The sequence below is a fragment of the Salmo trutta genome, chromosome 13 (genome assembly GCF_901001165.1).
Source record: "Salmo trutta chromosome 13, fSalTru1.1, whole genome shotgun sequence".
Lineage (NCBI taxonomy): Eukaryota > Metazoa > Chordata > Actinopteri > Salmoniformes > Salmonidae > Salmo > Salmo trutta.
This window is the reverse complement of record NC_042969.1, coordinates 73,223,317-73,244,398: the sequence shown is the minus strand read 5'-3', so window position 1 is coordinate 73,244,398 and position 21,082 is coordinate 73,223,317. Positions and strand designations below refer to the sequence as shown.

The window sequence follows — 21,082 nt, the reverse complement described above, 5'->3', positions numbered from 1 at the left end:
ATTCTGTTGAGCTCTGGGACTTCAACTCCACTTGGCCATGTCCAGATGGGTTACAGTTTATGTCAAACTGACGTCAAAAGTTGAAATGTTTTGCATTTTAGCTAACTTTAAACCTAACCCTTTTCCTAACCTTAATTAAACTTAATTCTCTTAAGTTACTACATTCATTCTCCTAACTTGCTGCATAAATTCTCCTAACCCGCTACGATAAGTTAGTTTTGACATAAACTGTATCCCATCTAGACAAAACCACTCCACTGACACGAAGCCACTTAGTGGCCAATGGGAAACCAGAGAAATAAGTGCATGGTTCATTAAGAAGACATGCACTATCCCTGTCGCAGGACAGTAATACAACAACCTTCATTTCATTAGTGCTCTCCCTTTCTGCTGTGCTGGGCACAAGCAGATTACACAGACAGCAGCCAGGCAATCCTATTAAAGGAGGCCACGTAAGCCGCAGTGAGTAGGCCGGTCCATGCCCTCTGTCCTCCAGTCCTTCATCATCCTTTTCTCTTCCTCTCTCTCTCTTTGGATGTGTCCTCCTCCTCTCTCCATTTTTGTCTCTCTCATCTGCTCAGATTTTAGGCTTGTCCACCTCCCGGTTGGCCTTGCGAAATGTCGTCTTGATCTCATCTGTCACCATCTCTTGCCAGTTGTCCCTGAGAGTGGAAGATCCAAAAACATTTAAACTCTACGTACTTCCACTTCAAACAATAGAAGGACTATCAGATTATTGCAAACATGGCAATTGGCGAAACAAGACGAGACAAGATGTCATGGCAGAAGAAGCAGAATGTTAATTGTCTTAGAGGATAGGAGGCTGGTGATGGGAGGACGGCTCATATTAATGGCTGGAATGGAGTGAATTACGTGGTATCAAACACATGGAAACCATGTATTTGATGTGCACCATTCCATTTATTCCGTTCCAGCCATTACTACGAGCCCATCCTCCCCACCTGTCTTAGAGGTGGGGAAACTCCATTACTACGAGCCCATCCTCCCCACCTGTCTTAGAGGTGGGGAAACTCCATTACTACGAGCCCATCCTCCCCACCTGTCTTAGAGGTGGGGAAACTCCATTACTACGAGCCCATCCTCCCCACCTGTCTTAGAGGTGGGGAAACTCCATTACTACGAGCCCATCCTCCCCACCTGTCTTAGAGGTGGGGAAACTCCATTACTACGAGCCCATCCTCCCCACCTGTCTTAGAGGTGGGGAAACTCCATTACTACGAGCCCATCCTCCCCACCTGTCTTAGAGGTGGGGAAACTCCATTACTACGAGCCCATCCTCCCCACCTGTCTTAGAGGTGGGGAAACTCCATTACTACGAGCCCATCCTCCCCACCTGTCTTAGAGGTGGGGAAACTCCATTACTACGAGCCCATCCTCCCCACCTGTCTTAGAGGTGGGGAAACTCCATTACTACGAGCCCATCCTCCCCACCTGTCTTAGAGGTGCTGCCTCAAATGAAAAGGTGAAAAGAAAGGAAGGACGGTAATGACGGTGAACCACTCAATTAACCAAAATGAAAAGAGCTTTTCTGGGATGGTCAAGCTCTGCTTTTAATGGTATTGAAGGTGATAAGATTAGAAGATTAGAGAAGAGATCAGACCAAGAGACTATGGATGGACAGTATAGGGGGTGGGGGTAGTAGAGAGGGCTCAACAAAATCCCACAGATTGTGAAAGCCACAAACCACATGCAACAGAAGACACCACACAACAACTAGATTTCCACCATGACACAACAGAGCACGGCATGCGAATTGCTAGCTACCTCCTCGATTTTGACTCAGAGAATCAAGCTTTTTTCTCTGCTTTTTTTTCTCTTGTACGCAGCTATATCCTCTGGGTTCAGTCCATGATTGTCATCCCTAAAGTAGACAACACATGTACTGTAACACCACCATAACAGCCTTAATCACATCCTGGTACTCATTGGGACTCCATTTTGCTCATGCAGTGAATGATGAGAAAATGAGTGAAATTATTACACATAAACTGCTGTATAATCAATGAACAAATATTCACTGAATGAAATGTAGACGTGTTAAGGTTAACTTAGTTCTCGGCAGTGTCTCAACATAAGGTATGGTATTGTGAGGTCTTACCCTGGTTTAATCTCTGGAGGCTTCGGTAAAGGCTTTGTGAAGTTTTCTTTCCCAACCAGCCAGTATGTCTCTTCAATGCCTTTACCCTGTAGGAACACATCATAATTCATGATTTATTTATAAACCGCTGAAAGAAATCCTACAGGTGAACACAGAGGATAATGTATTGTGAGGTGTTTATACCTTCAGCTCTGTCATGCCCCTGATGTCTATCTTGTAGCCCTCTTTGAGGGAGCGCAGGATCTTCACAGTGCTCATGTTAACATGAATTCTATAAGCTGAAAGGAAATAACACTGTCACTACAAACCATACCAGCAAAATAATGCAGACATCCTGAGCAGAAATACACTGAGTTTACAAAACATTAACAAAACATTAACAACACCTGCTCTTTCTATGACATAGACTGACAAGGTGAATCCAGGTGAAAGCTACGATCCCTTATTGATGTCACTTGTTAAATCCACTTCAATCATTGTAGATGAAGGGGGAGGAGACAGATTAAAAATGATTTTTAAGCCTTGAGACAATTGAGACATGGATTGTGTATGTGTGCCATTCAGAGGCTGAATGGGCAAGACAAAAGATTTAAGTGCTTTTGAACAGGGTATGGTAGAAGGTGCCAGCCCAGGCGAACCGGTTTGTGTCAAGAACTGCAACGCTGCTGGGTTTTTCACACTCAACAGTTTCCCGTGTGTATCAAGAATGTTCCACCCAAAGGACATCCAGCCAACTTGACACAATTGTGGGAAGCATTGGAGTCGACATGGGACAGCATCCCTGTGGAACATTTTCGACACCTTGTAGAGTCCATGCCCTGACGAATTGAGGCTGTTCCAACTCAATATTAGGAAGGTTTTCTTAATGTTTTGTAAATCAACACCAAGAACCTCTGATACTCACGCAGCCCAGTGGATTCCATACGAGAGGCGGTGTTGACTGTGTCTCCAAAAAGGCAGTACCGAGGCATGGTCAGACCCACCACCCCAGCAACACATGACCCTGTACACACACAACACATGAGCATCACATCTCAGACATCACATTGAGAAACCAAACCCTGGCCTGCTACTGTTTCAGCCGCCCTCATTATGAATGATGGATCCCCACCTACAGACAGTTAGAAAAGGAAATAGAATGAAAGTGATTGATTGTGATATGAAGAGCTTATTTCCAAAACACTTTATCCACAAATTTTTCACATTTGTGTTTTTTCACAAAACATTATAGCTTATGGGTAGCTTCATATTCGTGTTAAACATTACTTTCCAATTCATCGATCTTAAGTGTGTATTAAAATGTAGTTATCTTTTGCAAAACCCTAAACAGTATATGCATTGTTTAGCTAGAATGTAATGTTCGCACACTGTATATTTGACTGTGATATGTGGTTGTCTCAACTAGCTACCTTAAGATGAATGCACTCACTGTAAGTCGCTCTGGTTAAGAGCATCCGCTAAATGACATACATGTCAAATGTTAATGTTTTACATACAGATCTCATATAACTGTATTGATAAAACATTTTTACATTTAAATATATCACAAATGTATCCTTTGTACAGTTCTTTATTGAAAATGTAGTTATTAGTTACATTTGTGTCACGTCCTGACCAGCAGGTGGAGTAGGTGTTAAGTGTTGGTCAGGGCGTGGCAGAAGAAGTTGGGTTTTCTTTGTTCTGTCCAGGTTGGGTGTTTCTATGTAGAGGTAATTGGGGTGGACTTCCAATTGAAGGCAGCTGTGTGGTGTTGCCTTTGATTGGAAGTCCTATATTAGTTGGGTGTGTTTGTCTGTGTGTTTGTGGGGAATTGTTGTGAGCACTGCTTTGTTTAGCCTGCCACACCGTCACATTGTGAGTACCGTTCATTGTTTTGTTTATTTTTATTTTTTTCAGTGGATGCTCTACTCCTGTTTTTGAACATTAAAATATGAGTATCCACACTTCCGCTGCGCCTTGGTCCTTCTCTCTCCCGCACGACTTATTCTGTGACAATTTGAATGTGTAAAACCTAGCAAGACTACTTATTTCTAGAAAAGCAAGGTGGATATATAGTGTTTTGCAAAAAAACATGATTATTTGTCTCTCTGAAATGAAACGATCAAGTGATAGATTTTAAACAAATACATGTCTGTCATTGAACAAACCCATGCCATAATTACAGTGGGGGGAAAAAGTATTTGATCCCCTGCTGATTTTGTACGTTTGCCCACTGACAAAGAAAGGATCAGTCTATAATTTTAATGGTAGGTTTATTTGAACAGTGAGAGACAGAATAACAACAAAAATATCCAGAAAAACGCATGTCAAAAATGTTATAAATTGATTTGCATTTTAATGAGGGAAATAAGTATTTGACCCCCTCTCAATCAGAAAGATTTCTGGCTCCCAGGTGTCTTTTATACAGGTAACGAGCTGAGATTAGGAGCACACTCTTAAAGGGAGTGCTCCTAATCGCAGCTTGTTACCTGTAAAAAAGACATCTGTCCACAGAAGCAATCAATCAGATTCCAAACTCTCCACCATGGCCAAGACCAAAGAGCTCTCCAAGGATGTCAGGGACAAGATTGTAGACCTATACAAGGCTGGAATGGGCTACAATACCATCGCCAAGCAGCTTGGTGAGAAGGTGACAACATTTGGTGTGATTATTCGCAAATGGAAGAAACAAAAGAACTGTCAATATCCCTCGGCCTGGGGCTCCATGCAAGATCTCACCTCGTGGAGTTGCAATGATCATGAGAACGGTGAGGAATCAGCCCAGAACTACACGAGAGGATCTTGTCAATGATCTCAAGGCAGCTGGGACCATAGTCACCAAGAAAACAATTGGTAACACACTATGCCGTGAAGGACTGAAATCCTGCAGCGCCCGCAAGGTCCCCCTGCTCAAGAAAGCACATATACATGCCCATCTGAAGTTTGCCAATGAACATCTGACTGACTCAGAGGACAACTGGTGAAAGTGTTGTAGTCAGATGAGACCAAAATGGAGCTCTTTGACATCAACTCAACTCGCCGTGTTTGGAGGAGGAGGAATGCTGCCTATGACCCCAAGAACACCATCTCCACCGTCAAACATGGAGGTGGAAACATTATGCTTTGGGGGTGTTTTTCTGCTAAGGGGACAGGACAACTTCACCGCATCAAAGGGACGATGGACGGGGAAATGTACCATCAAATCTTGGGTGAGAACCTCCTTCCCTCAGCCAGGGCATTGAAAATGGGTCATGGATGGGTATTACAGCATGACAATGACCCAAAACACACGGCCAAGGCAACAAAGGAGTGGCTCAAGAAGAAGCACATTAAGGTCCTGAGTGGCCTAGCCAGTCTCCAGACCTTAATCCCATAGAAAATCTGTGGAGGGAGCTGAAGGTTCGAGTTGCCAAACGTCAGCCTCGAAACCTTAATGACTTGGAGAAGATCTGCAAAGAGAGTTGGGACAAAATCCCCCCTGAGATGTGTGCAAACCTGGTGGCCAACTACAAGAAACGTCTGACCTCTGTGATTGCCAACAAGGGTTTTGCCACCAAGTACTAAGTCATGTTTTGCAGAGGGGTCAAATACTTATTTCCCTCATTAAAATGCTAATAATTTTATAACATTTTTGACATGCGTTTTTCTGGATTCTTTTGTTGTTATTCTGTCTCTCACTGTTCAAATAAACCTACTATTAAAATTATAGACTGATCATTTCTTTGTAAGTGGGCAAACGTACAAAATCAGCAGGGGATCAAATACTTTTTTCCCCCATTGTAGATATTGAAAAAAAAAACGCCAATCTCTTTCATAAGTTCTTTAAACAATATAAGCTAATTTACCAACATTTCAGAAAATGGATATATGGCGTTTTGGAAAGAAACTCTTCATATATATAAACACCTTACTTTGGCATACAACCATTGAGCAAGATTGATCATCTAGCTAATCAGCCTAACTTCAGAGTGTGTCTGCCAGGCAGGGACGACCCAATGCCCTCTCTCACCTGAGTGTATCCCTATTCGTATCCGGACGGGCACGCCGGGCATGTGGCGCATCTGGAAGGTGCCCACAGAGCTCAGGATGTTCAGGGACATGTTGGCTATTTCCGCTGCGTGTTTGTTGCCATTCCTCTTGGGTAGACCTGATGCCACCATGTAGGCATCACCAATGGTCTCCACCTATACAATGAAAACAAGCAGGCATACAGTGAAACATTGGCACGTTGATACTAAAGAAATCCTCACGTCACTTGATCTGTGCTGTTGTGAAGCTCCCCTGGCACGGCACCCCAACCCGTTTCCAGCAACTATGATGCCTCACCTCGGCTCATTTCGGTTCAACTCAGTAGTGTGAAAATAGTATAACTGACCTTGTATACGTCGTGGTTGCTGAGCACAGCGTCGAACAGTGTGTACAGGTCATTGAGCAGGTCCACCACCTCGATGGGATCACTGAGGGAAGAGATGGTGGTGAAGCCTACTATGTCACTGAAGTAGATGGTAACCTGGTCAAAGTACTCTGGCTCCACCGTCGCACCCGTCTTCAGAGCCTCTGCCACAGAACTGTAATGTGACAGGGGACATTTTGTGTTAGTGGTAACGTGTTAGTGTTAACGTGACACAGAGCAACAAACAATCATTCAAAGTTAAAAGTAAAGTACTGTATCATGTAATAAAAGGATAATACCCTTGGCATCATACAAGAACGGTATCTTATAATAACAAGATGCCCATTGTCTTATTTAGTTGTCTCTGTGAGTGTTATAACATGATGCTTGACTCACGGAGGTAGCATCTCAGAGAGCAGTTTTTCTGTCCTCTGTTTCTCCACTTCCAGCTCCTCTGTCCTCTCTCTGATCAGGTCTTCCAGGTTAGACGAGTACTGCTCCAGCATCCGCAACATGGAGTCAATTATGTTGGTCTTCTTGCCCTTGTTGATCAGCTTGAACTGTGACACACACCATCATCATCATCATCATCGGTTTACCACTACATTATGTAATATCAGGTATGACTTATGATCTCTGTAAAAATCCATAAAGCTATGAGACAAGACCTTGTCCGTGTCTGAATACCCATACTAGCGTTCTAAATAGTATGCATTTTAAGTACAGTACCTGTCAAAAGGTTGGACTCACCTACTCCTTCAAGAGTTTCTCTTTTTTTTGTTTTACTATTTTCTACATTGTAGAATAATAGTGAAGACATCAAAACTATGACATAACACATATGGAATCATGTAGTAACCCAAAAAAAGTGCCAAAAACAATCAAACATATTTTATATTTGAGATTCTTCAAAGTAGCCACCTTTTGCCTTGATGACAGCATTGCACACTCTTGGCATTCTCTCAACAAGCTTCATCAGGTAGTCACCTGGAATGCATTTCAATTAACAAGTGTCCCTTGTTAAAAGTTAATTTGTGGAATTTCCTTCCTTCTTAATGCGTTTGAGCCAATCAGTTGTGTTGTGACAAGGTATGGGTGGAAAATAGAAGATAGCCCTATTTGTTAAAAAACCAAGTCCATATTATTGCAAGAACAGCTCAAATAAGCAAAGAGAAACGACAGTCCATCATTACTTTAAGACATGAAGGCCAGTCAATACGGAACATTTCTAGAACTTTGAAAGTTTCTTCAAGTGCAGTCGCAAAAACCATCAAGGGTTATGATGAAACTTGCGCTCATGAGGATAAGTTCATTAGAGTTAACTGCACCTCAGATTGCAGCCCAAATAAATGCTTCACAGAATTCAAGTAACAAACACATCTCAACATCAACTGTTCAGAGGAGACTGCGTGAATCAGGCCTTCATGGCCGAATTGCTGGAAAAAAAACACTACTGAAGGACACCAATAAGAAGAAGAGAATTGCTATGGCCAAAAAACACGAGCAATGGACATTAGACTGTTGGAAATCTGTCCTTTGGTCTGATGAGTCCAAATTTGAGATTTTTGGTTCCAACTGCTGTGTCTTTGTGAGACTCAAAGTAGGTGAACGGATGATCTCCGCATGTGTAGTTCCCACTGTGAAGCATGGAGTAGGAGGTGTGATGGTGTGGGGTTTCTTTGCTGGTGACACTGTCAGTGATTTATTTGATTTATATGATATGCAACTTTTCAGGGAAGTTAGGAACCAATATACACAGGCAGTTAGGAAAGCTAAGGCTAGCTTTTTCAAGCAGAAATTTGCATCCTGTAGCACAAACTCAAAAAAGTTCTGGGACCGTGTAAAGTCCTTGGAGAATAAGAACACCTCCTCCCAGTTGCCCACTGCACTGAGGCTAGGAAATATTGTCACCACCGATAAATCCACTATAATTGAGAATTTCAATAAGCATTTTTCTACGGCTGGCCAGGCTTTCCACCTGGCTACCCCTACCCCGGTCAACTGCCCTGCACCCCCTACAAAAACTCACCGAAGCCTCCCCCATTTCTCCTTCACCCAAATCGAGATAGCTGATGTTCTGAAAGAGCTGCAAAATCTGGACCCCTACAAATCAGCCGGGCTAGACAATCTGGACCCTCTCTTACTAAAATTATCTGCCAAAATTGTTGCAACCCCTATTACTAGCCTGTTCAACCTCTCATTTGTATCATCTGAGATTCCCAAAGATTTGAAAGCTGCCACGATCATCCCCCTCTTCAAAGGGGGAGACACTAGACCCAAACTGCCACAGACCTATATCTATCCTACCCTGCTTTTCTAAGGTCTTCGAACGCCAAGTTAACAAACAGATTACCGACCATTTCAAATCCCACCATACCTTCTCCGCTATGCAATCTGGTTTCAGAGCTGGTCATGGGTGCACCTCAGCCACGCTCAAAGTCCTAAACGATATCATAACCACCATCAATAAGAGACATTACTGTGCAGCCGTATTCATCGACCTGGCCAAGGCTTTTGACTCTGTCAATCACCACATTCTTATCGGCATCCTCAACAGCCTTGGTTTCTCAAATGACTGCCTCGCCTGGTTCACCAACTACTTCTCTGATAGAGTTCAGTGTGCCAAATCGGAGGGCCTGTTGTCTGGACCTCTAGCAGTCTCTATGGGGGTGCCACAGAGTTCAATTCTTGGGCCGACTCTCTTCTCTGTATACATCAATGATGTCGCTACTGCTGCTGGTGATTCTCTGATCCACCTCTATGCAGACGACACAATTCTGTATACTTCTGGCCCTTCTTTGGACACTGTGTTAACTAACCTCCAGACGAGCGTCAATGCCATACAACTCTCCTTCCGTGGCCTCCAACTGCTCTTGAATGCAAGTAAAACTAAATTCATGCTCTTCAACCGATCGCTGCCCGCACCTGCCCGCCCGTCCAGCATCACTACTCTGGACAGTTCTGGCTTATAATATATGGACAACTACAAATACCTAGGTGTCTGGCTAGACTGTAAACTCTCCTTCTAGACTCACATTAAGCATCTCCAATCCAAAATTAAATCTAGAATCATGCTGCCAAACATACCCTCGTAAAACTGACCATCCTACCGATCCTCGACTTTGGTGATGTAATCTACAAAATAGCCTCCAACACGCTACTCAACAAATTGGATGCAGTCTATCACAGTGCCATCCGTTTTGTCACCAAAGCCCCATATACTACCCACCACTGCGACCTGTATGCTCTTGTTTGCTGGCCCTCGCTTCATACTTGTCGCCAAACCCACTGGCTCCAGGTCATCTACAAGTCTTTGTTAGATAAAGCCCTGCCTTATCTCAGCTCACTGGTCACCATAGCAGCACCCACCCGTAGCACGCGCTCCAGCAGGTATATCTCACTGGTCACCCCCAAATCCAATTCCTCGTTCGGCCGCCTTTCCTTCCAGTTCTCTGCTGCCAATGACTGGAACGAACTGCAAAAATCACTGAAGCTGGAGACTCATATCTCCCTCACTAGCTTTAAGCACCAGCTGTCAGAGCAGCTCACAGATCACTGCACCTGTACATAGCCCATCTGTAAACAGCCCATCTATCTACCTACCTCATCCCCATACTGTATTTATTTATTTATCTTGCTCCTTTGCATCCCAGTATCTCTACTTGCACCTTCATCTTTTGCACATCTATCACGCCAGTGTTTAATTGGTATATTGTAATTACTTCACCACCATTGCCTATTTATTGCCTTACCTCCCTTATCTTACCTCATTCGCACACACTGTATATAGACTTTTTCTACTGTATTATTGACTGTATGTTTGTTTATTCCATGTGTAAATCTGTGTTGTTGTATGTGTCGAACTGCTTTGCTTTATCTTGGCCAGGTCGCAGTTGTAAATGAGAACTTGTTCTCAACTAGCCTACCTGGTTAAATAAAGGTGAAATAAATGTATTTAGAATTCAAGGCACACTTAACCAGCATGGCTACCACAGCATTCTGCAGCGATACGCCATCCCATCTGGTTTGTGTAAGGGCAATTTGACCAAGAAGGAGAGTGATGGAGTGCTCCATCAGATGACCTGGCCTCCACAATTACTCAACCTCAACTCAAATGAGATGGTTTGGGATGAGTTGGACCACAGAGTGAAGGAAAAGCAGCCAACAAGTGCTCAGTATATGTGGGAACTCCTTCAAGACTGTTGGAAAATCATTCCAGGTGAAGCTGGTTGAGAGAATGTCAAGAGTGTGCAAAGCTGTCATCAAGGCAAAGGTGGCTACTTTGAAGAATCTAAAATCTAAAATATATTTTTGGTTACTACATGATTCCATATGTGTTATTTCATGGTTTTGATGTCATCACTGTTATTCTATAATGTAGAAAATAGTAAAAATAAAGAAAAACCCTTCAATGAGTAGGTGTGTCCAAACTTTTGACTGGTACTGTATGCGAAAATAGAATGTTTCATAGTAAGTGAAATTTAAAAATTAAGTATGCTTTAAATTGAGCATTATTGGATGACACATTCTCAGGATGGGTGAGCCGAGTATGTTGATAGTTGTTGCGTACTGCATTTGTTTTTACTAAAGCGTACGTTCTAAATAGTGTGTATTACGATTAGTACACAGTATCTCGTTTTATTAAGTAGTAGGCAAGACTGATTTCGGACCCGGCCCATGAGTGCTGACAGATCAATTTCTGCTGTCCACAGCCTATAATTACCCAGACATATTCCCTGCATTACCCTGCTATGACACTGACAGCAGGTGACTGACTCTAAGACTATTTCCAAGATAAATACACAACACCGAGGACGAGAGGTCAATAGAGTACAAAAGGTCAAGAGGACTAAAAGTCAATAGAGTACTAACGATCAATGGAAATAGTGTTTTTTCTGTAATAGGGGATTAATGCTCAATGAGACATGGGAGACATGGGAGGAATTTCAGTTTGGGACTCATAGCTACATGGCAAGTTCTCATTGGTCCAAATTCTTTCCTGAAATAGGATACTTGTTATTAGCCATTGGCCCAGTTTTATTGCAAGGAATTCCAATTGTTCAACCACAGCCTAGGGCTGGGTTCTAAAGTACATCCTGTCCCTTTGTTCTGACGAGACAATCACAGGAGAGAATCACAGGAGAGAATCACTGAAGAGAATCACTGAGGACAGGGGAGAATGAACATCTACAGTTGAAGTCGGAAGTTTACATACACTTAGGTTGGAGTCATTAAAACTCGTTTTTCAACCACTCCACAAATTTCTTGTTAACAAACTATAGTTTTGGCAAGTCGGTTAGGACATCTACTTTGTGCATGACACAAGTAATTTTTCCAACAATTGTTTACAGACAGATTATTTCACTTATAATTCACTGTATCACAATTCCAGTGGGTCAGAAGTTTACATACACTAAGTTGACTGTGCCTTTAAACAGCTTGGAAACTTTCAGAAAATTATGTTATGGCTTTAGAAGCTTCTGATAGGCTAATTGACATCATTTGAGCCAATTGGAGGTGTACCTGTGGATGTATTTCAAGACCTACCTTCAAACTCAGTGCCTCTTTGCTTGACATCATGGGAAAATCAAAATAAATCAGCCAAGACCTCAGAAAAAAAATTGTATACCTCCACAAATCTGGTTCATCCTTGGGAGCAATTTCCAAATGCCTGAAGGTACCACGTTCATCTGTACAAACAATAGTACGCAAGTGTAAACACCACGGGACCACTCAGCCGACATACCGTTCAGGAAGGAGACGCGTTCTGTCTCCTAGAGATGAACGTACTTTGGTGCGGAAAGTGTAAATCAATCCCAGAACAACAGCAAAGGACCCTGTGAAGATGCTGGAGGAAACAGGACCAAAGTATCTATGTCCACAGTAAAATGAGTCCTATATCGACATAACTTGAAAGGCCGCTCAGCAAGGAAGAAGCCACTGCTCTAAATCCGCCATAAAAAAGCCCGACTATGGTTTGCAACTGCACATGGGGACAAAGATCGTACTTTTTGGAGAAATGTCCTCTGGTCTGATGAAACGAAAATAGAAATGTTTGGCCATAATGACCATTGTTATGTTCGGAGGAAAAAGGGTTATGCTTGCAAGCCGAAGAACACCATCCCAACCGTGAAGAACGGGGGTGGCAGCATCATGTTGTGGGGGTGCTTTGCTGCAGGAGGGACTGGTGCACTTCACAAAATAGATGGCATCATGAGGGAGGAAAATTATGTGGATATATTGAAGCAACATCTCAAGACATCAGTCAGGAAGTTAAAGCTTGGTCGCAAATGGGTCTTCCAAATGGACAATGACCCCAAGCATACTTCCAAAGTTGTGGCAAAATGGCTTAAGGACAACAAAGTCAAGGCATTGGAGTGGCCATCACAAAGCCCTGACCTCAATCCTATAGAGAATTTGTGGGCAGAACTGAAAAGCGTGGGTGAGCAAGGAGGCCTAAAAACCTGACTCAGTTACACCAGCTCTGTCAGGAGGAATGGGCCAAAATTCACCCAACATATTGTGGGAAGCTTGTGAAAGGCTACCCGAAACGTTTGACCCAAGTTAACCTGTCTGGGCTAGAGGGCAGTATTTTCACGGCCGGATGAAAAACTACCCAATTTAAACAGGTTACTACTCTGGCCCAGAAACTAGAATATGCATATTATTAGTAGATTTGGATAGAAAACACTCTGATGTTTCTAAAACTGTTTGAATGGTGTCTGTGAGTATAACAGAACTCATATGGCAGGCAAAAACCTGAGAAAAAGTCAACCAGGAAGTGGAGGATCTGAGAATTGTAGTTCTTCTTTCTAGTCCCTTGTCACGACTTCTGCCGAAGTCGATGCCCCTCCTTGTTCGGGTGGTGCTCTGCGATCGATGTCACCGGTCTTCTAGCCACCATTGATCAATTTTTCATTTTCCATTGGTTTTGTCTGGTCTCCTTACACCCCTGTTTCTTTTCCCAATAATTACATGTTGTGTATTTAACCCTCTGTTTCCCCTCATATCCTTGTCGGTGATTGTTTGTTATGTTATGTACGTGTTGTTTATGTATCGATGTGCGACGGGTTATTGTTTACCCAGATTATTTTCTACGTTGGTTTTGGAGTTCGTTTTTTTAATAAATACTAAATTTTTTAACCACTTTGGTTCTCCTGCGCCTGACTTCCCTGCCACCTACATACACGGATTATGACATCCCTTTCGAACCTACAGTATCTGTGGGGTTACGTTGCACTTCCTAAGGCTTCCATTGGCTGTCAAAAGCCTTCAGAAAGTGGTTTGAGCATTCTCCTGTCACTGGGCAGATAATAGGAGCTCAGTTACTGAGTGGACTGCCTGGCAACAAAGGGATTGGATATGCTCGATCCCGCGAGTGCGCCCCTCCTTCTTTTTCTCCTTGAATGAATACGCTATTGTCCGGTTGGAATATTATCGCAATTTTTACGTAAAAAATACCATAAAGATTGATTTTAAACAGCGTTTGACATGCTTCTAAGTATGGTAATGGAACATTTTGACTTTTCGTCTCTGGTACCGTGCTCGCGCGTTATGCGTTTGGATAGTGCTCTGAACGCACAAACAAAATGGAGGTATTTGGACATAAATATGGAGTATTTCGAACAAAACAACATTTCTTGTGGAAGTAGCAGTCCTGGGAGTGCATTCTGACGAAGATCAGCAAAGGTAAGAGAATATTTCTAATACTAATTCTGAGTTTAGGTTGCCCCGAACTTGGCGGGTGTCTGTATAGCTTTCTGTGATGGCGAGCTATGTACTCAGAATATTGAAAAATGTGCTTTCTCCGTAAAACTATTTTAAAATCTGACACAGCGGTTGCATCCAGGAGTAGTCTATCTATAATTCTTTAAATAATTTTGTCAACGTTTATGATGAGTATTTTTGTAAATTGATGTGCACCTTCACCGTAAGTTTTGGTGGGAATACATTTTCTGAACATCACGCGCCAATGTAAAATGCTGTTTTTGGATATAAATATGAACTTTATCGAACAAAACATACATGTATTGTGTAACATAATGTCCTAGGAGTGTCCTCTGATGAAGATCGTCAAAGGTTAGTGCTTCATTTAGCTGTGTTTTGGGTTTTATTGACACATGTCCTTGCTTGGAAAATGGCTGTGTGATTATTTTTGTCTATGTACTCTCCTAACATAATCTAATGTTTTGCTTTCGCTGTAAAGCCTTTTTGAAATCGGACAATGTGGTTACATCAAGGAGAAGTGTATCTTTAAAATGGTGTAACATAGTTGTATGTTTGAGAAAGTTGAATTATGACATTTTGTTGTTTTTGAATTTGCCGCCCTGATATTTCACACGCTAGCGTCCCACGTAGCCCATAGAAGTTAAAGAGTAACGTCAACTGCTAACATAACCGAGGAGACAGATGAGTGTTGCTGACCCGGTCAAAGATCTCATCGAAGGCTGGTCTCCGGTCAGGCTGTTCGCTCCAGCACTGTTTCATCAGCTGAATACACTCCAGAGGAGCCTGATCTGGGGCCACCGTGGGCCTGCACATGGGAGGAGGCTTCTTCACCTTACGGATGATCTCTGATTGGGAGGGAGAGAGAAAGAGAGGTGAGAGGTTATTACTAGAGCATAACAACTCATTACACAGCTTATTGGCAGCTGGTACTAGACAGTTTGTCAAAGTAAAGCAGAAATGCTGTACAATATGTAGCTACATTATACACTGTAGATAGGGAAATTATTGTGATTTACAACTCTGACATTACTCGATAGATACCAGTATAACTAATCAATCAATTGATGTTGATTCACAAAATACCAAAAAATGACCTCAAGGTAAAACAAAACATTTCCTCTCGGAGTGGATTGTATGGTTTTGCCTGTTTTGTATCCCCCAGACCTACCCGCAGGAGTCAGACCCAGCATGCAATACGGAAGTCCTCGGATAACCACCTCTTGGAGTATAATGGCAAAACTATACACATCTCCTTTATAGGTCCCCTTCCGAGAGTTCTCCACGTCTCGGAGGAACTCTGGAGCTGTCCAAAACTGATCTGAGATAAAGAGGCACAGGGTTATGATTTTGGCATGGTAGTTAAATGCAGCACATTTAAATGACATAGATGTAGCTCGCAAACTAGAAATACAAATTATTGTGTGTGAAGTCCAACTTTAAAGGTCCAATGCAGCCATTTTGATAATTTCTGGGTAACATTTAAGTACCTTACAAAAATAGCTTCTTAGTAAAATGACATTTCTCAAGCAAGAATTTTGCTAGGACTATCTGGGAGTGGTCTGAGAGAGGGGCCTAACTGGAGGAGCCTAGTGAGAGGGATGTGTAACCTGAAAACTGTTATTGGCAGAGAGGAAGAAAAACTCTCTTTGTTATGATGTCACCAGGTGGTCCAACACACCACCCATGCAAAACAAGCTGAAATTTAAGGCGGTCTTTTCAAACAACTCTTACACTAAAAGGGCATTAACATAATTTTCTAAATTTCACAGGGTTATTTCAACCTCGTAGTGTGGAAATATATATCACATTTTTGACTGCACTGTCAAAAAAACAGTGAATAATTTGAATAATCTAGGCATAAATGTTACCTTCAGGTGGAACTAGATTTTGGGGGGATTTCTGGGATTCCAGCAGCTCGTTAAAGCCATAGTCTGTGATCTTGAGGACAAAGCGACCGTCCACCACACAGTTCCGTGACTTCAGCCGGCCGTGAGGGAACTCTCGATGGTGCAGATACTTCATACCCTGAGAGGTCAATATGATCAACACTGGTAAACCACTGGTGTTACTTATGACAAAGTACCAGAAAAACATTTTAAATGAACATGATCTGCTGGCCGAAACAGGTTTTAGAAGATATTTTAAAATCTTATTGGGACAAATTAGACTAGCAGAAAAGGTTCTGTAACATGACACGTCAAACATGTCATACCTTGATTAGATCCATCAACAGAGAAGACTTGAACATCCAGTCCAGCTTGACGTCGTCGTTCCTCAGGAGGTCCTGCAGGCTGCCACGGGAACAATGCTCCGTCACCACGGCAAACATGTCACAGTCTGTGAAGAACCCCAGGAACGGATTGATGTTCTCATTTCGCAGATCCTTCATCTGGACACATTCACACAAAATGAAGACCCCAAAGTTAACACAAAAAAACTCACATCCCAGACAAGATTCTAAACATTATATTATTATTTCTCATGTTTTCTTAATAGTATAATACTAATAAATAAAATAAATGTAAAAAAAATATATATATATATATGAAATAAAATATATACATTTATATTACATTTTTTATTCGTTATACTATTTTAGATATTTATTTCTGCACTGTTGGGTAGAGCTTGCAAGCATTTCACTGTACTTGTGCTTGAACTTGCTGTTGTTATTATGTTTTATTTTACCTTTGTAAAGATCTTGGTCGTGCTCTGCTTGACTTCCTTGAAATGGCCTTCTTCAAACTTTTTCAGCCACACCCAGTCACCCTGTGAAGCCATGGACAAAAATGTGTGGTTTTATCCTGGCTCCATTCTCTACAAGTCACGTTGGAATCTTTTGGGGTAGGAATGAAAAGTAGACTTGTGGTTCAGAGGTCAACGTCGTCAACTTACCTCATAGACAGCTACATTTGTGGTCTCATGTGTTGCTGTTGTGATGCTGTTCACAGAGTGGTGCGGGTCTCCTGAATGCATACTGTTGTTGTCTATCGCACTTTTAGAGTCACCCAGGTCCTCTAGAGTGATTTTCTATGAGGCATAAAATATATGAATGAACATACAGTATATAAGATAGAGGTAATGTTGTAGAGAATCACATGGGAAAATATATTTACCCTCTTGCTAAGCTGAGGGTTGATGAATGTGAGGTCCTCTAGAGTCAGTAGGATCCGATTGGGCCCCTTCACCAACTGGATCTGCTGGATTCTCCTCCTGCCAGCCAATCAGAGAGCATGTCAGCCAAGATCACAGAACAGCAATACCAGCTATCTCTGTCTGGGATAATAGTCTCTATGTATCTGAACAGAATAAAAATACAGTAAGAAACAGAACAGCACAGTGAGAAGAGTTACCTTACAAACAGACTTAGACCAAGTCCTCCCACGATCATAACGAAGAGGATCATAACCACCACTATGACGTAGGTTATCTCCACACCTGAGACACAGGTAAGAGGTGGAGACTAAAGACATAGTTTGGTTGTGTGATGGAAGAATGAAAGACACAAACTAACAACTTTATGTTTTACTTTAGTTTATTTAGTAAATATTTCCTTAACTCTATTTTTTTAACTACATTGTTGGTTAAGGGCTTGTAAGTAAGCATTTCACAGTAAGGTCTACCTACACCTGTTGTATTCGGCGCATGTGACAAATAAAATATGATTTGATTTGAAACAGATTCTCTACCTCCAGTGCAGATTGTGTTTGGTTCAAACCAACAGCTGGAGTCTGAGGGAGGAGGGGAACCCCCGGGGAAGTTAATGGACTTGCCCGCGAAGCGGACCATGTCAGCGCTCAGGTCCACCATATAGGAGCGGTACAGCTGACCCTCCCATCCGTCGGAGTCCAAGATGACATAGTTAGTCTGGCTCTCCCCTTCAGTGTCTATCTGGATCTTCTGGTTGAAGCCAGAGAACGTCATGTTCCTGGTGAAATAAGCTAGGTTGGTCCCAGAGAGCCACTTGCCAGCTCTTCTGGCATTGTGCATGGCTTTGGCAAGGAGGTAAATACCGTTGTAGATGGTTCCAAACAGGGGGTTGACCTGAAATGCAAGGAGGCCATTGATAAATTGTTTATTTGGCTAAAGTGATTAGCTTTTCCAAAACTGAGAGTGATACATTGACCTAAAACAAAAAAAAACATCAAATGACCTGAAGACTATGGTGTTTCTCTACATAACCAATATTCAATAAATGTAATCAATGGCATATTTATAATACTATTGTAATAACAACCTGATAACATAACAATTGAAACTCAGATGGAATCCAGTCACATCCCAAAAGCCCCTCCTCACCTGCTGTGGGACCAGTGATATGCTGAGTTCCTCAAACCTCTTGGCCATGTTGAACGCCTCGTTGAATGACATCAGATCTGAGGACACGGTGATGGTGAGCACGGCGTCGTAGGCCTGCCGCAGCTTGGTGTTGTTTTGCAGGGGGAAGTAGGATGTGTTGGCGTAGGGCAGGCTGTAGAGCAGGGTGTCGTAGGGGACAAACACATAGCGGCCCTTCGTCAGACCCATCTCATGGGCCTTCAGCAGGAAGGCTGTCTGCTGCTCCCCACCAATCAGAGCAGAGTGCATGCACATGATGATCACTGGAACACACAGGGCAGAGACAGTGAGGGGTCGCCACCTGGAATGACCATGTGCATGAAGGAATTGCATCTCTGTGCATGTTGCTGAATCATCCTACTGTAAAAACCAATGAGTCATTCATGATAGCATTGATTCACACTTGAGAGACAACCCTGAAAACCCCTAATCAGATTGAAAATAACTTCATCAACACTTGTGGAGGTAACATTCATCATTGGCCAACATGACCCTACCTTAAATGGTTCATCTGCAGTTGCTGCATAACATTTGGGACTTATAAATGAATGATATGTACCCATTGATTCTAGAAGAATATAACTTATAAATGCCTCATTAGCTTAGTCCAACTGTTGTAACCCATCAGAACCCGAAATTAAAGCTCATTGTACTCCAATGTTTGTAAACAAAGTAAATGTAAACAAACACTTTATAGTCTCTAACATGGTTAAAACTATAATGTTGATATCATGGATGGTTAGTAATTGTATCCATAGCTCTATCTATGAATTTGAAAGTGGTTACATTTCTCCTACCCCATCCCTCAGTTTATTACCGAAACCAGGGCAGGGAAATGCTTTGTTATTGTTTCAGCTGCGGATTACCCTTTTAAACGGATCAACCACATATTTGTGTAGGCCTACTGTCTTGTGAGGCTTGATTGCATAGCCTGCACTTACTTCACTCGTATATCTTCAGTAACTAAAACTTCAGCAAAGAGACAGTAAAGAAGTTGTTAAAAACACTCGCCTTTGATCTCCCCCGCAGCCTGGATTCTGCTCAGTGTACTTTCCATCTCCGTTTCGTTCATTCCCACCGACGCTACTATGCCAACGGGAAGTCCCTGGCTCCGCAGGGAGTTGGCCACTTTACCGGCGGTGTCCATCCAGATATCCTCATTGGACGACACGATGCCGATGTTGGCCCAACAGAAATGCTTCAACACCGTGAACAACACCCGTGTGGGTGACGGCAGGGTACGTGCGAAGGTTGGATAACCCTTGATTCGATCCAACTCATAGTTAATACAAGCCCAGGAAAAGATAGCTTTATCCCAGTTTTTGCTCAAAAGTGAGGCTGCGTCACAGTATCCTGGATTCGTGGGGCCGACGAAACCGTCCACCATTTTCTCGTAGTACACAAATGTGGTCAACGCTTTAGACGTTTCACATGCTTCTTGCAGGATCACGAAGTCCAATTTGCTGCCCAAATCTAAACTGAAATCCTCGTTTATTCTACCCACGGCCAGTTTAGCAGCCAGCGCAGGTAGGGCCTTGGAGTAGACCGGGTCGCAGTTCCAGGGCCCAAGGACCCCAACTTTGAAGATTAAACACTGGACACAGCATGGAAACGTCAAAACCCCGAGCAGGACCCATAGCAGAAAGTTATAGAATGGCAGCGTTGTAAGGCTGTGTCTGCTCTTGAAGATGGTGGGGCTGTATGGATAGTTGGATAAGTCCCATAGCACACCTCCAACATTTACAGGAATATGTTGCATTATCCTGCTTGAGTATCCGTATTGGTGAACTGTGATCCTACATCAGAGCATTATAAACCAAACCAAAGACACCTGCAAAAAAATGTTTAGAGTAGCCTATTTATTTGAACATAATTTCTAATTAGTGTTAGGCTACTTCAAAGTGTATTGCACTGCATAGCGTTAGAACAAAGTAGGCTATGTGAAAGTGAGATCACTGTATTTGATAGCATGTTTTCCCAAAGATACACTCGTGAAATAGCATAGCTTGAAGCATAATAGGTTGCACTTACCATTGCTTTTCTTGGCCTTCTTGAAAGCTGAGAAGCCTGAAGAGAGTTTTTTTAACACTCCTGTTTTTTCCCCAGTAATCCTCACCTCACCATTTCAGTATTGTCTATATTTTCACTCATGTAAAATGTCATACCGTTGCCCAGTTGAAGACAACACCTCATTATCTTTCTGGTCTGTATGATAGTGAGGCAGAGGCAGGAGCTCCTTTGTGTCTGTCAACTTCAGCACCCTAGAGAGCTCCTTCCATCCCGCTGTTCGCGCTTCACGAGGCTAGCGCACCCTACAAAGGTACACTCCACACACAAGTTACATTTTTCTCACCTTATAATATTAGCTCATTAGATTCAAACAGACTAACATTATGTATCATTGTAAGGTATCCTTGGAAAGTGAAGGTTACCTGATGCTTAAAAGGTTGCAGAAACTTAATTAGATTAAAATAAAGCGATATTTTCTTCAATGTGAAATGTATTTATATTGCATTTCTAACGAA

General features: G+C 42.5%; 1 protein-coding gene across 1 annotated transcript; it reads right to left on the bottom strand.

Annotated features, from left to right (window-relative positions):
• Positions 1 to 567: 567 nt before the first annotated feature.
• Positions 568 to 20,383, bottom strand: LOC115206493 (retinal guanylyl cyclase 2-like). The gene is made up of 18 exons (XM_029773553.1): positions 19,569 to 20,383; positions 18,519 to 18,820; positions 17,909 to 18,263; positions 17,573 to 17,657; positions 17,336 to 17,432; positions 17,115 to 17,249; positions 16,908 to 16,988; positions 16,432 to 16,608; positions 16,088 to 16,244; positions 15,388 to 15,537; positions 14,916 to 15,064; positions 6,888 to 7,051; positions 6,474 to 6,666; positions 6,108 to 6,282; positions 3,024 to 3,122; positions 2,303 to 2,397; positions 2,120 to 2,205; positions 568 to 662 (listed from the first exon to the last, which is right to left on the bottom strand). The coding sequence occupies exons 1-18, from the start codon at positions 20,314 to 20,316 to the stop codon at positions 578 to 580; spliced, it is 3,333 nt and encodes a 1,110-aa protein (XP_029629413.1). The 5' UTR covers positions 20,317 to 20,383; the 3' UTR covers positions 568 to 577.
• Positions 20,384 to 21,082: the final 699 nt, after the last annotated feature.

Bases quoted from the DNA above. Each gene is read 5' to 3' on its own strand.
- LOC115206493 (XM_029773553.1), bottom strand. From the start codon at position 20,316: ATGCAACATATTCCTGTAAATGTTGGAGGTGTGCTATGGGACTTATCC. The intron at 18,821-19,568 runs GCGAGTGTTTTT...TGTGTGTTCCAG, and splicing joins GGCTGCGGGGGAGATCAAAG to TGATCATCATGTGCATGCAC. The intron at 16,989-17,114 runs GTAAGTTGACGA...ATGGCTTCACAG, and splicing joins CAAATGTAGCTGTCTATGAG to GGTGACTGGGTGTGGCTGAA.